The sequence below is a fragment of the Pempheris klunzingeri genome, chromosome 8, assembly GCF_042242105.1.
Source record: "Pempheris klunzingeri isolate RE-2024b chromosome 8, fPemKlu1.hap1, whole genome shotgun sequence".
Taxonomy (NCBI): Eukaryota; Metazoa; Chordata; class Actinopteri; order Acropomatiformes; family Pempheridae; genus Pempheris; species Pempheris klunzingeri.
In genome coordinates, this window is record NC_092019.1 from 24,335,732 (window position 1) to 24,358,492 (window position 22,761).

General features: G+C 41.5%; 3 protein-coding genes across 3 annotated transcripts in view; 2 read left to right on the plus strand and 1 right to left on the minus strand.

Moving 5' to 3' along the window:
* Nucleotides 1-890: 890 nt before the first annotated feature.
* tmem106ba (transmembrane protein 106Ba) lies at nucleotides 891-8,224 on the plus strand. Its single transcript, XM_070835097.1, has 8 exons — nucleotides 891-956; nucleotides 3,301-3,511; nucleotides 4,002-4,065; nucleotides 4,207-4,366; nucleotides 5,059-5,199; nucleotides 5,688-5,737; nucleotides 5,820-5,873; nucleotides 6,660-8,224. Exons 2-8 carry the CDS (start codon nucleotides 3,313-3,315, stop codon nucleotides 6,778-6,780), a joined length of 789 nt encoding a protein of 262 aa, XP_070691198.1. The 5' UTR covers nucleotides 891-956; nucleotides 3,301-3,312; the 3' UTR covers nucleotides 6,781-8,224.
* A 4,579-nt stretch (nucleotides 8,225-12,803) lies between these two features.
* seraf (Schwann cell-specific EGF-like repeat autocrine factor) lies at nucleotides 12,804-16,366 on the plus strand. The gene is made up of 5 exons (XM_070835903.1): nucleotides 12,804-13,128; nucleotides 14,090-14,185; nucleotides 14,972-15,076; nucleotides 15,564-15,659; nucleotides 16,067-16,366. Exons 1-5 carry the CDS (start codon nucleotides 12,906-12,908, stop codon nucleotides 16,177-16,179), a joined length of 633 nt encoding a protein of 210 aa, XP_070692004.1. The 5' UTR covers nucleotides 12,804-12,905; the 3' UTR covers nucleotides 16,180-16,366.
* A 248-nt stretch (nucleotides 16,367-16,614) lies between these two features.
* The window catches only part of vwde (von Willebrand factor D and EGF domains), a 30,134-nt gene continuing 23,987 nt past the window's right edge, over nucleotides 16,615-22,761 (minus strand). Inside the window, exons 21-31 of the mRNA XM_070835636.1 lie at nucleotides 22,226-22,666; nucleotides 21,241-21,336; nucleotides 20,935-21,030; nucleotides 20,727-20,822; nucleotides 20,124-20,219; nucleotides 19,785-19,880; nucleotides 18,921-19,016; nucleotides 18,730-18,825; nucleotides 17,903-17,998; nucleotides 17,651-17,748; nucleotides 16,615-17,210 (exon numbers count right to left, since the gene is read on the minus strand). Coding sequence (XP_070691737.1) covers nucleotides 17,196-17,210; nucleotides 17,651-17,748; nucleotides 17,903-17,998; nucleotides 18,730-18,825; nucleotides 18,921-19,016; nucleotides 19,785-19,880; nucleotides 20,124-20,219; nucleotides 20,727-20,822; nucleotides 20,935-21,030; nucleotides 21,241-21,336; nucleotides 22,226-22,666 — 1,322 coding nt within the window. The 3' untranslated portion in view covers nucleotides 16,615-17,195. The remainder of the gene's footprint in view (nucleotides 17,211-17,650; nucleotides 17,749-17,902; nucleotides 17,999-18,729; nucleotides 18,826-18,920; nucleotides 19,017-19,784; nucleotides 19,881-20,123; nucleotides 20,220-20,726; nucleotides 20,823-20,934; nucleotides 21,031-21,240; nucleotides 21,337-22,225; nucleotides 22,667-22,761) is intronic.

The window sequence follows — 22,761 nt, forward strand, 5'->3', positions numbered from 1 at the left end:
TCTGTTATAGTGTGTGTGTGTGTGTGTGTGTGTGTGTGTGTGTGTGGAGCACATTCACTTTACCATACATTGTCTTTTTTATCTATTTCTATCTGTTTAGGTTTACATTATCAAACTGTCAATTTGTAAATCACAGTAGCTGGGTACGCTTACTCAAGTAGCTCTCTACAAAACTGTCAAATAATGTACAAATAGCCCCCCCACCACCAGTATACGAGTGCTGCATAATGGTGGTGCATCAGTGATAATAGACTAATAATTCATTAGTTTATTAACCAGTGGTGCCAGTTTATCCATCAGTGGTGGAGTGTAACTAAATACATTTACTCTTGACTTAAGTACAAATTAGAGGTGTAAAATATTTAACATTAGCCTCACCATGACTACGACAATCCCAGATGAATGATGCATGTATCAGTAATAATAACCCAAGAATACAACACTATACACTTGTATTTTAACATATATACTACTTGATTCTCCCAACAAGTGGGCTACTCCTGCCTTTCACACCTGAGGAAGGCTTCCTGTTTCACATACTTTTGTACTTCTACTAGTATTCGTGGATACAGGGTTGTAGACACATCAGTATCACTTCAAGCAATGATCCGAATTCTTCTTCCACCTTTGGTAGTTCTATAGTAATGATGGTGTGTTAGGGGGATGTAGCAGAACATAGAGGGTTTATAGCGATCCTGTTGAACATCATTGTATTTTGGACTTGGAGAACTAGAGGACTGTTCCTAATGAGCGTGCTGTTGTCACTCTACGTCCATCTGCACTGTTGTGATGAGGTCTTCCGCACGGCGCAAGGTACGTCCCCCAACGTGCGTCTGACCAATGAGGACAGAGGGGGGGGGCGTTCCGTTAGCTTCAGTCTTTGCTGCTGAGCGAACAACAACAAACAGCGACGCTACAACGAATGGCAAGCAAGTCAGAATAAAAGCACACACCAGGTAAGATGGAGGACGGTATTAGCTCAGGGGACGTGGACATTCAGCCAGCTTCCAGCCTCTTAAACACCTAATGCCTCTGGTGACGTAGCGCGTTATACAGAGCGGCCGTTGATTCTTGTGATTTAATTAACTGTCAAGAATTACGTGACGACACGACATTCTTTGTTCTGCTGGTGATAAAATAGAATTATACAAAGCAAATGTCGCCTCTGGCAGTTAGAATGAAGGCGCGCGGACCGTTTGCCCCTGGCCGGTACGTGGTGTTCCTGGCGGAGGCTCAGAGGCTGGGCAGCATGGCGGCCTGGGCCGTGTGGAAAATAGAACGTTATGTAGGCACCCCGGTCTGTGGCACCGCTTTGTTGTCCCTGTTGGAGCTGACACAGTGTAACAGGAACAATCGTGGCCAACAGGTGAGGCCTCAGGCCCGACATGCGGAGGGACCGAGGGCAGCAGCACTGCTCTCACCCACATTAGCTATGTGATGCCTTTGAGGACAGACCTGCTTTACATCGATGCTCTAAAGCGACTACGCAGGTCTACTTTACTCCAGACAAGTACAGACATGACGTACTTATACTTCACTCGAGTACTCTCATTTTATGCTTCTTTATGCTTGTAATGTTCTACTCAGAGAGAAATACTGTACATTTTTACTCCTCTGCATTTATCGGACAGCAACAGGCACTGGTTCCTTTTCTGACGAAGATTTTTACGAACAAAACAAATGAGCTTATAAAATCTGATAATACTACATGGGGTTTTATGACTTCTTTACATGCTTTGTGTGTAAATGATTAAACTATACTACCCACCTGTGTTTTAATAGTTCAAACCAGCTCCACCCTGTTCTACAACTGTAAAGTGCTCATTACACGTTAAGGCTGCAGTCATAATCCAAAACTCATTTATTTGTCGTTTTATTATAGTTATTATATATTACAAAATTAAGAGTCGACACACTTTTTCATTTTTAAGCTTCATGAGCACCTTTACTTTGAATACTTCCAGTTCATTTTGCTAATAATAAAAAGACCTGAATACTTCATCCAGCACTGATAGGTGTACTTTACAATTATCAGTGACTAGCCATAATCCAGACATGCAGTAATTAGTGATACTGTATTATAAGTGGTGGAATAAGTATTTGGATCTTTTACTCTGTGCTCCGTCAGTATTCCTGCATTTACTTAAGCAGAAGTACAGATGTAACATTTACATTTACTTGTATCTAAGTATCAAAAGCAAAGATATATGTAATGCGGACTGTCCTTTGTCAACATCCTTTATTCTGTTCTTGGTGCATTGACGTCTGAGCAGTATTTTAATATTGCAGCTGGTTGAGGTGAAGTTAAGTGCTTAATCTGAAAAGTAACCAGTGAGTATAGCTGTGAGGGAAATGCAGTAAGGTAATAAAGCGGAGTATACTGGTACAAGTACTGTTCTCACATACAGTACTGAAGTAAAGGTGGTTGGTTACTTTCTATTGTGATGTCAATGGTACAAAAACATAAAGGTCACTAAAAGCTCACTTTTAAGATGTCTGTCATTGAAGACTGTACCTGTTTGCCATCGTGTGAGATAAACTGTAGAAAAGCACAAAGACAAGACAGTTGTTTTAAATAATAATTAATAAATAATAATAGTACTCAAAATGTACACTAATAAACTTAACTAATAGTCTGTACTAATAGTTTGACCAAGTCTTTTTATCCATGCTTGGTTCATCCAGGGCTTCTGTCACTCCCCAGTTGGATATAGGCGTGTAGAAGAGTCTCCTAAAACCCTGTTATAGCATGTTTCTGAATATTACAGTAGGGGCAGAGATGTCATCATCCATTTTCAGTATTAATAATGACTAATGGTTCTTTCTCCATAAAAAGATGATCAGTTTCTAGTAAAAGGCATAAGTAGTTAAGGCCTTAATGACCAAGAAGTCACCTAATTAACTCGGCAGCTGTCTTAGAGAACATGTAAAATAATGTAACGTGTTACTATGTAATCTTTTAAAAAAACCTACAGTAATACAATGGTCATTTTAGATGATTAATAAACATGTAATAGGACAAAGCCATAAGCTTTTATGTGTTAGAAAACTGCCCAAATGAATGATTGGTGATAGTATAGTGAATGAAAAGGCATACATTAAACCAAGGTTACTGGCTATTCTCTATTAAGAAGCACACCAGTTGAAGATTATTCTCCTGGGAAATGTTTCCTGGAATCCGTCCAGGTCCAATTTCACATTCAAGCGGCTGTGTGGCATGTGGTTAGTCAGCACATCGTGCAGCACCTATTGCGTGTGGCAGTTCCTCTATCCTCATGCTATTTTCTGTGTTGTGTACAGACAGCTGCAGCTATGGGCAAGTCCCAGTCACACTTAGCCAAGCACAAAGATGAAAGTCAAGATGCGCTGACGGCTGATGGCGAGTACAGAGACAGTCAGACAGAGGAGGATGGAAAGAATGGAGATGTTTCTCAGTTCCCTTATGTGGAGTTCACTGGACGGGACAGCGTCACGTGCCCCACATGTCAGGGCACCGGCAGAATCCCACGAGGTAGAGCTTTCTGTCCTTAAATCCCCTGAAATGGTAGTTTGCTATAACTCGATAACATTAAATATTCAGGATTAAATAAGAAAGTTCCTAAAAGCATCCTTATATTTAGAGTTAACAGTTTAGAATCTTTGGATAGTATTCCAGACAAGCTTTATACATCACAGATGTAGACTAGCAAATATGTTTCATGAAAGATTGATATTCTTAAATTTGCTCCACTTTTTACAGATTACAGAACACAAACAATCTATGTTCAGGAATCTGAATCATCACTAAAAGTATCTATAATTACAAGTGGGCAAAAGTCATATTCAATGTTCAATACCCCCAATTTTGTTAAAGCCTGAATACACAGTTTGCAAAGGTTAATTGTTGTTTTAGTTATATATATATATATATATTTATATATAGCGCATAGTACACACTCTTTACTCACTAACAGTAAAGTGACTCAGCTTTCTTTCCTTTCCTTTTTTGAATAATTCCACAGGTCAAGAGAACCAGCTCGTAGCTCTGATTCCATACAGTGACCAAAGGCTCAGGCCAAGCAGGACGTAAGTCTGCTCTGAGTGCTCCTGTTCAAGATGAACTGTCTGCTGTCTGCGTGATGAAACTGATGGACACACAGTACCACAATAGACTTTGAAATCATCAGCTGGTTTCAGGGTCTTGCTTCTCTTTTCTTTCTCCTACAGGAAGCTGTATGTCACGATATCAGTGGCACTTTGCCTGCTGCTGTCGGGCCTGGCCGTTTTCTTCCTTTTCCCTCGTTCCATCGATGTCTCCTATGTGGGTGTGAAGTCTGCCTATGTCTCCTACGATGTGGACAAACGAATTGTCTATCTCAACATCACAGTAAGATTGCATAGCCATACGTTCCTGATTTAAGAGGGGCAGCTCAGTAATTTAGCTTGTGTTTAGGTGTAGCCATTTGACCAGCCTTAAAGCAGCTCTAATCAATGCATTTATCCAAACAATGGATCCCATGACATCTTGTATGTGAAAGGGGTCGCTTGTGGTGATGAACAGTGACAATTATCACTCGACTCGCAGTTGTCCTTAGCTCTAGTCCACCTAGAGCTGTCCTTGAGCATTTTGTGTTTGTTTTCTGTCCTGCAACTCCACTGTTTTGGTTCACTCTGACAGCTCTCATTAGTGATGTTTCCAGCTGCAGCAGGCAGCTATTTTCAACCTTTGGCAGTTAAACACCAAACGGCAGGTAGACAAAGTTAGCAACTAGCAACGATTTAAAAGGGGAGCAAATATAAGACTTGCGTCTGCCAAGTGGGCAGAGACACGGCTCCAAATGAATGGCAATCTAGATCTAGATCTGCTGGATGTGCAAATGGGCAACTGTTTGCTAACAGGTTTGCCATATCAACTTAAAATGAGACAGTGTGTCAGTGTTGTGTGTTTACACCTTCCACTGACCGCGAGAGGCCAAAAAAAATGAATAATGAAATGAATAATTTTGACAATGAATTTATAGAATACAAGTTCTTTAAGCACACTATTGTCAGAATCTAAAACCGTCTTCTTCCATCTAGAGTACTCTGAACATCACCAATAACAACTACTACGCCATATCTGTGACCAACATCACAGCCCAAGTGCAGTTCTCCAAGACGGTGATAGGCAAAGCCAAGTTTAACAACAGCTCAGTGATCATACCACTGGATGAACGGCAGGTAGGTAGAAATACATTCTACTGTACACACACACACACACACACACACACACACACAAAAAAACTACACTCAAAGGACAAATTTGTGTCTGGTGAAATAAAAATCATCACTATAGGTTATTATAGGTTAAAATGGTGTCTAAGAATGAAGTGAACTTGTGATGCATTTCAGTTTGGCCTGCACCCTGCACAGCCTACACAACACTTACTGTTATACCTGCAGTCACAATGTTAAGGAACCTGGTCCAACTGAGCTCACTGACTTGCTGAAATAGAATATGTTTCAGCATAAATCCAGACTTCAAACAAATATTTTGAGCATCTCATTGTCTTATGACATGAAAAACCTGGTAACACTGCTCACTATTGGACCATTGGCTTCTGAATGAAATAAAACAGGACAAAACCAAACCAAATTTATTGTTTTTTTATATGTTTTTGTCTAAATTTTTCTCTCCTCAAATGCTTTATAAATTGTGTGTATTGCAGATTGACTACACAGTTCCCACCACCATTGCTGATGATATGAGTTATATGTTGTAAGTATCTTGCTAGAAGTCATAAAAATGTGGTGTTTACACTTGGATCATTTCAAATGACAAATAACTTCTTTTCTTACAGTGGCTACTGCACCTTGCCAACCATTAAAGTTCACAACATAGTGGTCATGATGCAGTAAGTACGGCTTAATGTGCAATATTTCAAGCACTTTTCTTTATTTACATCCTATACTCTAGTGTTTTTCTTTAGATGTAATCACACTGTACATTCTATCTGTATCCTGTAAATATTGTTTGTTGTAGTATTTATGCTTTCATATATCGTAAGAAATCTCAACAACCCGTCCACACTCTCGTAATTTCACAGACACATACTGAGGAGCTGCCCAGAGACGACACGGCCTCCTGCTGTGGAGTATTGCTTAGACCAGTGGGGGGGCTACATGCGCCTTTGAGTGCCGTGCTCATTTCCTCGTCACTGCTGATATTTAAACAACATTTAAATTTAGAAAAGCAAACATTTCTCCAAAGCAGAAACTGAATCTCCACTGAATCGTTTGTGGTCAAAGCCAGATAACAGCTTTCTAGCCAAGTAACATTAGACAGAAACCCAGCCTTCAGAAAAGAAACAGCTAATACCATAAATCCTATTCTTGTAATTCTAGATTTACATCAAGACCATAATACCCTGGAGGCCACTTGTGAGTGTCAGCTGCAGGCTTTAGTTTAATGCATTTAACAATGGAGGACTGTATGTTTTTGTGACCAGGGAAATATGTAGAATCTAATGAATCACATTATGAATCAATGACCTGATACAGATGGGGTAGTTTCTCCCCTGCTTTCCCCACCCAGATTTTCTACACCACTGCAGAATTTAGAGCCGACAGTCTTGCTAGACAGCAGCACTCATCTCATCTTATTGTCTGATGACATCACTGACTCTGCGGCTATGTTTCAGGGTGACGGTGACAACGTCATACTTCGGCCACACGGAGCAGGTCTCCCAGGAGATGTACCAGTATGTGGACTGTGGAGGGAACACCACCACCTTGCATGGGCATGTTGAGGTCTACCAGTAAAGGCAAGCAAAAGAGCCCAGACATCACATCACACACTCCTGTGACTGAGGTTCTCACAGAGATAACTGGGCTGACCTGCACGTAGGAAATCTTTGCTCACTGATGATGGAATAACAGCTGGAGACATAACTTTTATTAAAATAGTCATAGTGGCTCATCCATTCTTTAATTCCCAACCACTTTCTTCCTTTTTCCAAATGTGATGTGTAGAAGAGCTATTTTGGTTACTTGAGTCGAAAAGCAGACAATCTAACCGACCACAGCCAACATCTTTCAGGATTCACCTCGAGGTTTATAGTCCTTTTTCACCCTGGTGCCAATAAAATAGACACATCATATACTTTAAGAGTCACTTTAACAGTAGGCACTCCCATCATGTTTACACTGTCACTCCTCAACTACTAAATTACTAGGAGCAGAGACAAAGCACTTTAACCCAATCCTTATCTACATGTAAAAAGAATGTTGAATGAGTGCAACAGGAATGCTGCAACTGCCACCCCCCCACTGTTCCATATGACTTTTAATGAGAAAAGAAAACGCAGTTAAAACCACTGAGCTGTTCCTAATCACTTTTCATTCCTTCCTACAGGAGCCTCTCTTTTTATTTAATTTCCTAAACCTCAGACCTAGATATTGTATAGTGCAATAGAGATGACGCATTAACTTACAGCATTTGTTTTGGGGTATTTTTTGGCTTAGACTTCTTTATCATTAGCTTGAGTGAGGGTGGTATAAATATTTTCTTCAGCTTTCATTTACCTGAGTGGTTAAAAAGCACATGTGACTACTGTGAAGACTGTAACATAGTAAAATAACTTTGTAAAAGGGATAATATTTTTAATTTCTTAGCAAATGTGGGAGTGTTACAATGGGCTATAAAATACAGAGATGTGCAAGTGTAAATAAAATGTGTATTTTCCTTCTTGCTTCAAAACATGTTATATTGAGCATAATTTCTGTTGTGGGAGGAACTTTCTTCCCTTTAATGAGGCTGTCCTATTTTTCTGGGCTTTGTTGTCATTTGCAATATTGTCTTTGCTATTTTAACCCACTTGTATCATGAGTTGACTGCTATTCTTGAGTTTTGAAAGTATTACGACTTCCTTTTGTTACTTCATGACATGGTATGATGGTATTTGAGTGGCTGATGATTACCAAGTAAATTACTGCAAAAAGACGCAAATACCTGAAATTTAAAGTATTTCAAAGTTCAAAGTTTTGCTCTTGGTTGATTTGTGATTGCACGGGTCAGATAAAATACCATTATGCAAGTTTCACTGACAGTTCCATTTCTACACAGTCACCAGAAGAAAACAGTCAGTCCAGATCCAGCCCTTCTTGATATCTGATGACAGTGTAGATGTCTCTGTTACTGCCTCGACACAGTGTTTTGTGTTTTCCATGCATGAAGATGAAAATAAAATCAAGATTCATTTTGAAAGTTTTTTGCTAATTTCTTGGATGTGCTTGTAATATTCTCTGTGCACACTGGGTGGTGTCGAGTTGTCTGCTAAAGGTGAGATCATTAAAGTGACACACCACCCCCTCAGTGGCGTTACACAAAGACCGACCTGCAAAACTCTATGTCTGAACAACATTACCACAACTGTGGTGTTTTTTCTGATGGAAACGTTTCAGCTTAGTTATTTGTAAGGTGTGTTACCAACAATTTGTAAAAAAACAATCAAATAAATGGGAAAAATTAGTTCTATCTACGAATAACCACTTTTAAATTAGAGTACAAATGTGATCACTGCTTCTGATAAACACGTTTACTGTAAGACAATTCTTTTCTGTATTGATTAAGCTCCCCATTATTTTAACATTTCCCAGACCCAAAGTAAACCTCAAATGTCTTCTTTTGTCCGACCAACAGTCCAAAACCAAGGTATTCAGTTTATGATACTCAAAAACACAAAAAATTATTCACATCTGAGAAGTTGAATTTTTGGCATTCTTGCTTAAAAAGTTTGTTTCTTGTCAATAATCTGAAACTGACTAACCTTTTTTGAGGTAGTTGTTTATTTCAACATGCAGTAAAAACCTATTTAGCATTATCATAGTGAAACCACTAGGACAGGAAATTGAATGCACAAGAGGAAATGCCATAAATGGCTGAAAATCGTAATTACTTTATACCCTGTGGGAGCAAAATATGATTATCAAATGTTAGAGCAATCTATATTTATTGTGTAAACATTCAAGTTTTTCAATCAATTCAATTTCATTCACTTCAATCATACTGGGAGAGTGACAGCACCTACTCACATACTGTCCAGATGGGCCGCTCTGGACCAAACTGTTCAATGAGGAACAACAAGCACTGGTCCCTCCACTAGAGGGCATAAAGATGTTCAGATATCATAAGGAGAGTCCATCATTATCTGGAGCTATGTAAAGAAACGAATAAACACAACTATATCTGCTGTGTTTGATATGACTTTCTTTATTATTTTACATGTCAAAAGTAAGATTGGAAACATTTAATGCCCCAAAAAGATCCAACTCTTATTTTGGTCCCCTGCTTTCATACACCCCCCTAGGTGTGATGTTACACAGTACAGGCTCTCATATACTCCTTGCTGGAGCTAGAACAAGATGTCTCCAGTGTATCACGGTATGTTCACAGCTGTTACATTCATTTAAACGCCAGCTCACTTCCTCTCTGACATTCAGGTCTGTGGTTTGGACCGGAGCTTCGCTTGAGTACATGTGGCCAAAAACTAAAAACACGTATACATATACACGACCAGCATCAGTTTTCCCTTTTCTGCTTCTGGAAGACAACTTCTGGAAGACAGGGTATTCAATCTCTGTATCTTATCAAGGATACATTAGGATCAGATTCAGAGTATGTGTTGGCAGATATACAAAGAGAACCTTCTTAATTATTCCTAGTGAACTTTTTTACTTCACTTTTTTGTTGTCTTTAATCTAACTGCTATTTTGACAATAGATTTAATGATTAACTGTTAATTAAATAATCTCCTTCAGTACATATTTGTCACACTTGCAAATTTAACATCCTTGCCCTACGTTTCTACAATAAATATCTTTATTGTATAAAAATGGAATCGGTTGACATTAACAGGTTTGTTTCACTCTGAAATATCAGCACAAGCCTAAAAAAATCCACTATATGTCAAAAATGTGCCATCTTCCAATGTGCCATTTTTTTGCTATCATTTATTCCACTTTAATTTTTCTCTTCTTTGATAATTAAGCCATATTATGATGGACAGAGTTATTTCCTGCCTTCCACTGCATACTCAGAATTAAGCCAGCCTATGCTTTGCTATTGCTAACAATATGCTTGTCAAACTGAATGTATCACAATGAATAATCACCGAGCAAATAAGCTCACCACTTGTTTGGATCTAAACTGAAGTTGTAATGCAGAACTATCTCAGGCTGAGCTGTGTGGAAAATGAGAATCTCAGAGTTTTACTTTGCCAAGACTGGACTCAGCAATGTTCAACAAACCAGTTCCTGAATGGTCCACACAACAAATTGCCTGACATTGTAGCTGCTTATCCAGAGTGACTTGCAATGAATGAGCAGCAAGCAGTAAGCAATAAGCTGCAAACTGGTAGCCAGCATAGAGAAGTTTGTACAATCATTGTCAGTTGTGACATGCAAAGAGTGGAGCTCTGCTGTTTTTCATGGAAAAAAGGCAAAAGTTACATTTTTGAGCAGAAACAAACTGAACAATATGGAAAGCTTCTTTCCTGTTAGCTTTCTGTCAACAGGTTTCACTGGACAGAGACTATGGAAGTCTACGGTGGACTATATTAGACTTCATCCTGTAGTGACAAAACGAATCTTCCGCCGCTAAAACTAGCAGTGTGAGGAGTGTTGCCAATTTGACTGCAATTCTTTTTTATTAAGACAGTACACTAGAGGGTGTACTGTCCAAGGCCTTAGCAGCCTCTCAGAGGAACAGCACAATAGACTTCACACAAAATGACCATGGAAGTCAGGTTCTGATAGGTAGCCTGTGGTGCCCAGCCTGCAGAGAATGACTGAAGACCCACCTTAATGATGATGATGATGATGATGATGATGATGAGAGGACAGACTGCATTCTCTTTTTGGCTGCAAGGCTGGTGTAACACAATAATGTAAACGCAATACATTTACAGCCCTGTTCTGCTTATTGCATTTAAATATTGTGAACTGAACAGAAGTTAAACAGAAATAAAATGTTAAACATTGTTTAACATAAAGCTTGCATAAGTCAGGTTACATTGTTTAGATTGCATTTTCAGTTTCAAATTTGAAATACTGGTTGAATATTGGCCACTGTAAAAGGTGCAACCTGGAAAATTAAATATCAGAGTTATATTGTCATAGAATACACACACAAATGTGTGAAAATTAAAATGTGATTATTTTAATTTTCACACACATGTAATCGATATGGAAAATGATAGTGCTATTGTGGAATCACATTGTCCTTTTCAAGTTCACATTATCATTTTAATATAGTCCCCTATAGGCTTCCATAGTGAGAGCTGTATCCGCCACTGATTTGGTTGTGTTATTGCCATTACTGCAGCCCTTCCCCTCACCCCAGAGCTCATAAAGGCCCAGCACTTCCTCTCACCAGGTGAAAGGAAATGGCTTTTCCACATGTGTTCTACTTGAACTCATCTTAAAACAGGTCTTGCATTCAGAAAATAAGCCAGTTGCCTCCACAATGAACCATTTTCCTGCCTTTGGTCGCCAATTGGCTGTGGTTTCCCCTTCACAAGAATGCAAACACTACAGCATGCAGCCATGCAGCGAGTTGTGGTTTCATTTGCACAGATCTTCATTCGTCATTTCAATACAATGGAAGTTCATCAAATTTGGATTGATGAGGGCACTGAAATGTTCCATGAAAAGTGATGGCCTCTCAGAAACAGTGTCCCTGTTTATCTGGACAATCAACACAACATGCCATCAATAGTTGGATTATCTGTGGATTATCCAGGGTAAACTGGGCATTGATACCATCTAACTGTTCACCGATGCTGTATTTAGATAGACACACAGAAAACCTCAGAGTAGGGCATCTCAAAACTTAAATAAGTAAAGGCGTGATTCTACTGGATGTAAAGTGAATGTCCCAGTGGACATGTCATACTACAACCACACCACAACTCTCTTTATACATTAATAGTTTTAACACAATGGTGATACTGGGTGTGTCGTACCTTTGGCTGTATCTCTATGTATTTTTAATATCGACGTGTTTGAACATAATGGGCTTGTGGTCTTTATTTTACTGTACAGTATGTGAGCACACACTGGGAAACTAAAGGCTCCTCCTTGTGAGTTTTACCCCACTGACATATCTGACACATGTGGTACCTCTGAAAACTTTCCTCCAGAGGTTGAAATAAAGTGTGGCCACAGTTCGCAGTGACTGACCCACCCCTGAGGTTTGGAACATATTAAGTGACCTTGTTCTGACTGGGTCAATGGGGGCAACTAGCTAGTCAGTCAGGGTTAGCTAACAGTTACTCAGGGTTAGCTAACAGTTACTCAGGGTTAGCTAACAGTTAGTCAGGGTTAGCCAACAGTTAGTCAGGGTTAGCTAACATTAGTTACTTCATGCTAGCAAGACTCCTCAAACTAGCTCAGTAGAACAATAGCTTTTAACTGGACAACTGGTTTGGCCCTTTGTCTGCTAGTTAGCTAACTAGTTAGTTAACCATACTGGATTAAGAAAGTGCTTTTAGCTAGTTAGTAGCATAACTGCTTACCGCAATTAGCTAAGATTAGCCAAAACGTTTAAATTACGTAACAGCTTCAAAATTAGCATTAATAAATGTTCTTTGACTCGTGTATTAAGTCCAGTGTTCCTCCAACAGTTACCAAAGGCCCAAAACCATTTTCACAATTTATCGCATACCTGAATTATAGAAATAAACCAGCCCCCCCAAACCTCTCCCCTCTCCCCTCTGGGCCCCGCCTGCCCTGCTCCCCCCCCCGCATTAACCTGCTTGAAGTTTCCTTCTGTGCAACAGCGGGGGCGACGTGAAGAGGTCTCTCTCTCTCTGCGTTTGACGGGACTTTCTCCTCCGGCCGCGTCCGTTCCTTCTTCTCCCCACTTGAGCGACAGAAGTAGACCAAACATGGCTGCCCCGGGTCCCGGCTCCGCGGTGCTCTGGGCCTCCTTGGCGGCGGCTCTGCTCGCCGTTTGCTCCGCGGGCTCGGACGCGCCACGCGGAGTCGCGGTCGGGTTCGTTTTTGACCCCAAAGCGAAGTGCGAACCGCAGTGCGAACACGCAGGAGTGTGCATCCGCAACAACACATGCTTCTGCTCCAGGGGCTACGAGGGAGAGAGCTGCCAGTATGGTGATGTTACAAAGCTTTTGTCTACGCTCATATTTAAATGCATTTAATGTGGAAAAGAGTGGCTAAGTTTTACTTTGTTAAAAAAAAAAAGTACTTTATTTTGTTCCAGTGTGTCAGTACACTGTTCCTGTGTATTCCTCCTATAGAAAAACAGTGCTGATAGAGATTTGTGTTTATTGCAATAAAGACCCTGAGTCCTAATTGTTATTCACTTAAACGCACCAGAGGTGAAATGTAACCTAAGTACATTTACTGCACTACTTTAGCCCACTTAAGTACAATTGTAGGTACTTGTACCTCACCTTTATTTGCTATTTTTAGCCAATTTGCAGATTCAGTTTAACAATGCAAAATATAATCAAATAAACTGTGAAGTATGATCATAGATTATGATAAAAATAAAAAACCTTATTGATCCCTGATGGGAAATTCACAAGATATGCAGCACACAAAGTCTTGTACATTTGTTAATAACTCTTCAACTTTACCAGCTGCAACAAACTAAAGTGATGTAGACACTACGCTTGGTACTTCAAGTAGTATTTGATTGCAATACTTTTGTACTTGTAGTAATTTAATACAACATATTACTTCTACAGTGTGTTAATGGTACTTTTATTTAAGTACAATATCTGAGTAGTTCTTCCTCTACTGGGTACTACATATTACTGCAAATATTAACAACAATAAAGCAAAATACATGTGTTCACATTATGGCAGGTTTAATGTAGCTGACATCAGTTTATTGCAGGAATTGTATTACTCAGATTTGTGTCCACATAAGCCGAAACATAGCCATAGCTTTGATGGGGGAAAACATCTTTTAACACATAAAATGCCTTTTTTGCCACCAACTTTTACGGTATTTGAGATTAACACGTTACAAATAAAGATGACCAGAGCTTTGAACCAGAGTGAAAACAGTAAGGTCAAAGTCTTGTGTGTTCTTGTGTGAATGCAGCCAACTGTTATCCCAAATGTAAGAATGGAGGAGAGTGTCTTCGCCCTGGAAAATGCAGATGTCCGCCAGGGTTTGGAGGAAGATATTGTCACAAAGGTCAGCAGGTTTGTTTGCAGTTTGCATGAAACATCAGGTGGCCCCAACAGTTAAGATTCTGAGTCCGCCCTGCAGTAACTAGTATGCACCCTGTATTTCCCTTCTTCCATGTCATACAGTAGAAGCACATCCTCACATTCCAGCTCACAGCTGTCCCCCTTTCAGCAGACATGCACCAGATTCCTTCTCAGCTCCTGTGGGAAAGCAGAGCAGCTTTCTCCAGGAACTAGCCTGCAACCTTTATGTGCTGCCATCATAAATGAGCCTAACGGTTAGGTTATCAGAATGAGGTCATATCATATCACACATACTGGCCTTTTAAAAGATGGTTATGACATTATTTAAGAGTAAATGTCTTTCATTGTGTCTGTTTTTGGCAAACACATTAAAGGATAACTTGGGTATATTTTAGTTTTGTTTAACCAGAAACAGTAGCTGCTCTACCGCTGCCTTTGTGTTAGAACATGGGACTTTGTTAGATCAACTAAACTTTTAAAAAAAAACAGTCACACAAAGCCCTGTTTAAAATTCCTGGGTTAGTTGCACTGATTTGGACAGCTCGTGTAGGGTGGAAACATTTACCAAAAGTATAAGTGAACAGTAAAACGAATAGATAAAATGTGGTGTATAGTCAAAACAATTTACAGGTGGATTGTTGTTGGGGAATTTGGAAACATGACCAAGTTATATATTTTTAATCTCAGTGCAGTGGAAAACGGGTAAGGACGGGAGCTTATCTCGTCTACATCGCTGCTGATGGGTGTGATCTGCGTCTGTGTTTTGCAGTGACATGTGATGGGGGGTGCTGGAACGGAGGGGAATGCATCGCCGTCAACGGAGTGGCCAAGTGCATCTGCCCCTCAAGCTGGAGCGGCTCCAAATGCCAAGAGGGTCCGTTTATAGCCGTATCTAATTACCCCGTTAACACCACAGGTCAAAGTCACCAAGTGGAGGCCTTCTCTCAGCTACAGCCATTCATCAGCAGCAGCAGCCCACTAAAACACTGCGAATGTCAGTTGCATTTACAGCTTGTGAATGATGGCCGAGACATTCTTGGCAGTTAATTGCAGTTCAAGTGGGGCTTAGCGAAACATTTTTCCCCAGAATCTTCAATAGCTGTGTGGCTTTATAGCTAGATTGTTGACCTCCCAAGATCACCAAAACCCCAGCGGTGAACACACATTTCTCAGACTTCGGTCTCCTGTGCTGCCACCCTCACCCCAAAGCTAACCTGATTCTGAGAGAAAGTAGTTCTCAGCTCCAGATCATCTCACCTAACACCTCTGCATCCAGTGAATGTGTGTCACCTTTACTCAGATCAGATCACACCTTCCTGGCTCACCGAGAATGCCTTTCTATGGTTTGTTCTCCCGTGCAGCGATCTGTCCCCAAGGCTGCAGGAACGGGGGGATCTGTGTGGCTCCAGGGGTCTGCAGCTGTCCGGAGGGGTGGCTGGGTGGTGCCTGCCACACCGGTGAGTCCAAAACACTTGCATCAATGCACTTTACAAGCACAATTTCTTTTGTCTGTCTTCTTCCTCCTCCCCGGCTCAACTCGGTCGACCTCTGCTCAGTTTTCCGTTCCCTGGATCCCTGTAAACTGTCTCCATCTCAGTGAGAAGACGAATGGCGCAGGTATCGGTCTGCCAAACAGCAGAGAATGATATAAATTGTATGTACGTGTCTGCTCGGGGAGAGTTTTCTGCTCAGTGCTTTTCCAGATGTGGCAAAGCGCAGACACGGAGACACCTCTCACCTCCCGTTGCTGGATCTGTGCTGCTTGGATTTACAAGCATCCCTCGTTTCTCAGGCTTTACAAACGATTAAACGCATTTTTTTTTTTTTTTGTCGTTTCTTTTGTCTGTTTGTCTCTCGGCTGTAGCTGTGTGCGCTCAGCCCTGCCTGAACGGAGGGAAGTGCATTTCTCCCGACAAATGCCGCTGTCGCCCCCCTTTCTCTGGCCCTCGCTGCGAGGAGAGGAAAAAGTCCCACTAGTTTGACCTTTCCGGGGTCAAAGGTCAGTGAGGCCCATTAAGGGACTCAATGCTGATGAGGACAATTTGTTTTATTTAGCGGAAACTTTGGTAGTTTTTCCATTTTTTTTTTTACCATGTGTATGATATGTAATTCTTTTTTAAGAAACACTAATGAACCTGTTTATTGTTCTCATTTGACTGTATAAACATGCTTTAATTTGTGTCATTAAATGAATAAAAGAGTGACTTGCATTCATTATCGAAGTTCATTTCCAAACACAAAAATATAGAAACAACACATTTTCTTTATTTTGTCACATGTAACTTGTACCACAGTGTAATCTGGTCTTTACAGATGTTCTTCTAGAAAACAAACCCGACATTTTAACACCAACAGGTGGTCATTTGCTTTAATATACATGTTTTGTTTCAGTGTAAATGGATAGCAGTCCATATCTTAAACATGCCCAATCAAACAATATATTAATGAAAGCAATGAAGGAAAGCAAACAAATGCGGATTTTTATTAAACTGCCACATATTCATATGAACGTCTTCATTCTAAAACAAGTTGCTGATGTGCACCATCTAATCCGACATAATCAATAAAGCACATGTCCGTTGTTTTACTCTTAAGTAAGAAACAAACAGTTTGGTAAAAGTTACACCAGGCTATGATTTGGCTAAATTGTGAAAAATCTAAAACTAAAAGCTTGCTCGGTAATAACCTGCAGCTGATGGATTAATTAATATCGACACAGATTCATTTGTAGTTTGCTTATTTTACAGGACTGCATTCGACAGACTTGTGTCGCTGCGAGCCTTGAGGTAGTGATGTACAGGGACAGAAAGACAAGTGCAATACGTCAAATCCCTCTGTTCGCGTCCACGTGTGCACAGAGCGACACATTCATGCCAGTATCAACACACACACACACACACACACACACACAAACACACACACACACACAGACTACAATTGACGGCGCTCTCTTCTTGCTTTGTGCATTTTGTAGCTCCTCTCATCCCCTTTCATCACGCTAATGACGCCTGCAGAGGCAAACACACATTCATTAAAATGAGATTTCGCATATTAACATTTTCAGTCTTTCCAAGGTGGTGGATGCCTTTTAATCCTTCTATTACAGTATCAGGGGTGGTTCTTTGTAGCCTGGAGCTAAGCGGCTGGAACGTCGCTCACTGCTGTTTCTCAAGGCGTTTCCAGGATCCTCAAAGACTACCGACCATCTGGATGAAAAAATATTCCCTTCCTGTGACTATCAAATGACCTCCTGGGTTTTTCAAACATGAGCAGGTATTCATCTTTGAGAGAAATGCCAGCATTGGACTCAAATCTAACCCCAGTGCACGAGGCAAGAACTGGGGGAGTACAGCCATTAACCCTGGAGTTATTAGTGCCGCTTAGCACTTTCCCCACTGAGCTGCACAGAGACGTGTACTCTAGTATGAAGTGTGACTCCAGTGCTGACCTTCACTGCACAGGTGAGGCCCATGTAGCCTTTCCGACAGTGGCAGTAGTCAGGAAGGACACACCTCCCTCCGTTCAGGCACCGCTGCTTACAGACCGCTGAGGGGGGAAACAATATCACAGGCTCTGTTTTAACCGTCACGGTCGCATTATTAGAAAAGAAATCTAACCAATACAGCCTGAGAGAATACATCTGTCTGCGTATCCTGACGCCAAGCTCACCACTCTGCTGTTTCAGTATGAATAAACTCACGTGTTTGACACTGGAGGCCTTCCCACCCGCTGGGGCACTGGCAGGTGTTTGGTCCCAAACACTCGCCACCATTTTTACACTTTTGCAGACAGACGGCTACAATGAGAACACAGAGGGAAGCGTGAACACACACACACACACACACACACACACACACACACACACACACACACACACTGCCACACCACATCTGCGACCTGGACGCAGCGGTGCATCGAAAAGGGTTCATAATTTCACATTGTTTATGAAGTGCATACAAGCATAAAATACTGTATATATTCTTATTAAACCAGAGAAAACCCCATGTAAAAAAGCTCTTAGCTCGTGGTGCACTTTGTTCCTTATATTTGAGGTATTTCCTGTTGAGACAGGATGTTAGGTTGGGATGTAAGACCACTTGAAAGTACTATTCCTTGTTTTGTATGAAAAGTACTGTTGCTATGTAGATATGAAAGTAAAGAAATGGATGTTTTGCCATTTATTCATATGTACTGACACTTGTAATGTAAATTACAGTGGCAAGAGGGCGAAATTTATTTTTCTATCAAGTTCACATTTAGTGGGATTCTTTTCCCAGCTGCAGCTTTCAGTATTAAAACTGGACCCTATTGTTGCATTGTTCAGAATGACTTGAACTTTCATTTTTGCTATTCATATGTACCATGTCAGTCATTTTGAACCCAAAATATGTAAAAATGGGGCCCAAGTTTAAGCCTAACCTTCCTGAATAAACCTAACCTTAGACAGGGAGCAAAATGCAGATTGCATACATGATTCATTGGCAGTCTAACTACATGCAGACACTACCGCGTGATCTTCATACTTACGTATGTTGCACCTCTTCCCTCTCCACCCTGATGCACAGGAACACGTGTTGGGTCCCACACACTTGCCTTTGTTCATGCACATTGGCTCACAGACACCTGGAGCATATTTGTGCACACAGCAGATAACCATATTTCCACCTGCTACTCAAAATAAGAATGCGTTGAATCATGCAGGCGGTGATTTTACTTACTCCTTTGACATCTTTTTCCTGTGTAGCCTTCAGGGCAGGAGCATACATTGTTCCTCATACACTGACCTCCATTCTTACAAGGGGGGCTGCACACAGCTGCCAAACACAGCAATATTATACTGAGGAGCTGCCAGGAGGCATTGTGCACACGGCCAATAGGAATGTGATTCAGATCTGTAAACTTGTTTTTTTTAAAGGAAATATTGGCATAACCTTTAACCTCTTGTGCATAATTACTGTATGCCATGCTGAAAGTCAGAGAAGGTGATAAGCTGGTAAGCCCTGAACCCAGGCCTGTTTATGCAGAGGGGAGGGGAAGTATGTCTGTCTGCAGGAGTCCGTGAATAATCACCAGATCGTTAGTGGAAACAAACCCTCAGCACTGCTACATATATATATATATATAAAAACAACAAGAATACAGTTTCCCCGAAAAATATCATTGTTGCCACTGAAACAGCTGTTAGACTTTCTAAGCCCAAACTAATGTAATTCTTCTAAGCTTTGGAGCTTAGTGACCCACGTGGAGCAAATGGTACGTTTTGAATAGAGAATTAATTGACCAGAGAAAGACTGACGAGAAACACTCCAATATAGGGTTCACTGTTTTTATGCGGCTGTAACCTGAAAGGGACCTCCATCACGTTATGGGTAGACTGATATCAGAGATCAATTACAAAAGCCAGTATGAGCACACCGGCACATCTCTTTAACCCTGAATGTTACTGTGTTTAAGAGCCTCATCTCATAAACAGATCCTTCTGTGTGGATTCAGATTTTTGGTACGATGCGTCTCTCTCCTCTCTCTGAGGTACAGCAGCAGTGATACAGGTCACCTGCGGTGAGGATTCATCACAGTCTTACCGATTTGACACTGAGAGCCGTAGAAGCCACTGGGACAGGCACAGATGTCGGGCTTAACGCAGGTCCCTCCATTCAGACACACGGGGTTACAGAAAGCTGTGGAAGACACGATTCCACTGATTAGACATTCATATTCAAAGCTTTCAGCTGAACCCACAGTACAGGGCAGAGAATCGCCTGTACCTTCTGTTGTCTAAGGTGATGTAAGATTTACTGTATTGTCATGGCAACAGTAACAGCTGTGTGTGTGTGTGTGTTACATGTGAAGAAAACATGTCAATAGAAGCGCTTTGTTGCTGCGGGGCGAACGCACGCTCGGTTACAGGTGTTGTGTTGTACCTGAGTTGCATGTTGGTCCGTACCAGCCGGCTTTGCATTTGCAGACATCAGGAGAAACACATTCGCCTCCATTTTCACAGTGCCTGTTACACACCACTGAGAGAGACGAATAATTATTACACACACTTCTGCATGTGTCAGTGTGAGTGCCAGCTACTGAAAACCAGCCCCCGACTGTTGAACAAAGCAGCACGTTTATTTGTGTTTTTATGTGACTTCAGTGTTCAACTCCTGTTCTGTGAGGTAAAATAGCTCTTTTTGTCAATAGAGTCTGGTGGCTGTGAAGAGAGCAATAAAACAGCTTCAGTTTAGCTCACTGACTCTGGATAAATACCTCATACAACCCGAATTCAAAAAAATCCCAACTATTCAATTCATATGCACGTAAACAAATTAAACAGACACTGTCGTTTTGGGAAATCTGCTGATTGACTTTCTTGTAAAGAGATTGGTCCCACTCTCATGTTTGAATGTCACTGTTTCATTTCAGTTCTGTGTTTTCCAAATGCACCACTGTCCTACGACGTACAGACAAACTGCCACGTTAATGCAAATTGTAAACACATCACAAAATGTGGACAAAGCACTTCAGTAACGTCTCACTTATTTCACATCTGGGTCCCACGTATCCGTAGGGGCAGGTACACAGGTTCCTGGCCAGGCAGGTGCCTCCATGCTGACATGGCGGCTCGCAGTTCGCTACACACCGACACAGGGTTAGAGGCAACACATGGATACTCATCAGTATTCTGTGAGCAGTGTGTGTGTGTGTCAGCGTGTATTACAGGTGTGAATATCCAGTCCAGGTTACCTTCCTCACAGGTGGGCCCACTGTAGCCTGTGGGACATTCACACACATCAGGTTTCACACACTTCCCCTGGTTCTTGCAGTCCGGTCGACACACGGCTGAGAGGGGAGAAAAAAAGGCGACAAAAGTTCCACGCTGATGTAAATGAGCCGAATCCTCGGAGGTGATCTAACAGCGATGTGCCAGGACAGCAAGCAAAGCTTCGCTCTCCAGAAACTGGTTGCAGCGGTCCATTACAAGACTGATGCAATTTAATGAACTTGTTTCCTCGCAAACATCGACATGCTCTCCCCCCCCCCACCCCTCACCAATGTGACAGCTGTATCCGGTGTAGCCTTCCTTGCAGGTGCAGGTGTTTGGCAGCGTGCACTCCATGTTCCTCCCACACTGATACCTGCACACAGCTGAAATCAAAGCACAAGAGGACACGCTACTCCAACACATGAGAAGAACCAGAAGCTGAGACTGTGAAGAATTGATCATCTCCCAGTAATGAAAATAGCAAAATAATCTGAAATGACTTTAAGTCTTCGTTTGAACACAAAGGAGCAGACTGGGGGGATAATCCTGGGCTGGTGAAACTTGAATCAACGGGCCTTTGTTCTTTTTCTTTTGCATTTTAAAGCTACACTATATAACCTTTGCTCAACAGCAGCCACTGCGGCCACAAGTGAACATTCACATTAACATTAGCCAACTTCAGCCACCGGTGGAGCCAGACTAAGTCTGAGTGTTTAGATCTGAACATGGGTGCTTTTTAATTCTTAGGAATTTAGTGAGATAAGTTTTTTTAAATACCAGATGATAAATAATAAATAGTTTGTTCCATTGCAATACAGATGTATGTAAACAGTGCTCAGATATTTTTTAATGCAAAAGACACAATATTCCTCTCTACTAATCTTAAAATGGGTTCTGTTCTGTTCTCTTTTATTTCTTAAAACTATGCTTTGAAAGTGCCCAAACATGCTATATTGTGCTATGATACACAGCCTGTATTTCTAGGCAAACACATTGTGTCAGTGACGCTGTATCATTTTAATGGTGAGTTGGTGGAGTCTGGAAATGTTGGTGACTTGGGAACAATCTTGATTGTCATTTTTACACCACGAAGGAATGGCACAATAGTCTAAATTTGGGCCAAACACAACGTATTCTTCCCCTTTCACAAACATTCAGGCCTGAAAGTAATTAGTGGATAACTGCCTAAGGTTTGCCTGTCTACCTTTGTTCTGTATTGAACGTGTACAAGTCCCCATCATTCCCATGGCAGAGCAGCTTGACACAAAGTACCTTTACATGTGACTCCGTCTCCAGTGTAACCGTACGGGCAGCGTCCACACCTGAAGGACCCGCTGACTGTGGGCTCACAGGGAACACCGGGGAAGCAGGGAGAGTCAGCGCAGGTCACACGGTGAGATGGTGACCCCCATTTGGCCCCCCTGGTGGTGAGGTCGGGGTGTAACTCCACCCTGCTGGGCTGACCTCTGTGGACAGTGGGGGCGAACGCTCTGGTGGCGGTCTGATTCTGTGGCGTCGCTGTGGTCTTTCGGTCACTGGGAGTCCTCCTGATACTGGAGCTGGCGGCGTCTGGTCTTGTCCTCCTGTCGGGGGGCCGTCTGGGTGAGGTGGGTGTTGATGAAGAGGAGGAAGAGGTGGAGGTGGGAGTCGTTTCCTTGCTGGAATTTGGCCCAAGAATATGACCATCTGCTCCACTGCCGACTGTCCCTTGACCTGTAAAACACTGGAAGTTAGAGGACACGACTTAAAAAAACTAAGAGGAATACAGCCTCGGCTTGACAACGTTAAAACAGGCAACTTTTAAAAAC

What these genes read in the sequence shown, in the direction of transcription:
- tmem106ba (XM_070835097.1), top strand. Translation starts at nt 3,313, where the DNA reads ATGGGCAAGTCCCAGTCACACTTAGCCAAGCACAAAGATGAAAGTCAA. An exon ending in TTGTCTATCTCAACATCACA is followed by an intron (nt 4,367 to 5,058) that starts GTAAGATTGCAT and finishes TCTTCCATCTAG; the next exon opens with AGTACTCTGAACATCACCAA. An exon ending in TACCACTGGATGAACGGCAG is followed by an intron (nt 5,200 to 5,687) that starts GTAGGTAGAAAT and finishes TGTGTATTGCAG; the next exon opens with ATTGACTACACAGTTCCCAC.
- seraf (XM_070835903.1), top strand. Translation starts at nt 12,906, where the DNA reads ATGGCTGCCCCGGGTCCCGGCTCCGCGGTGCTCTGGGCCTCCTTGGCG. An exon ending in CGGCTCCAAATGCCAAGAGG is followed by an intron (nt 15,077 to 15,563) that starts GTCCGTTTATAG and finishes TCTCCCGTGCAG; the next exon opens with CGATCTGTCCCCAAGGCTGC. An exon ending in GGGTGGTGCCTGCCACACCG is followed by an intron (nt 15,660 to 16,066) that starts GTGAGTCCAAAA and finishes TCTCGGCTGTAG; the next exon opens with CTGTGTGCGCTCAGCCCTGC.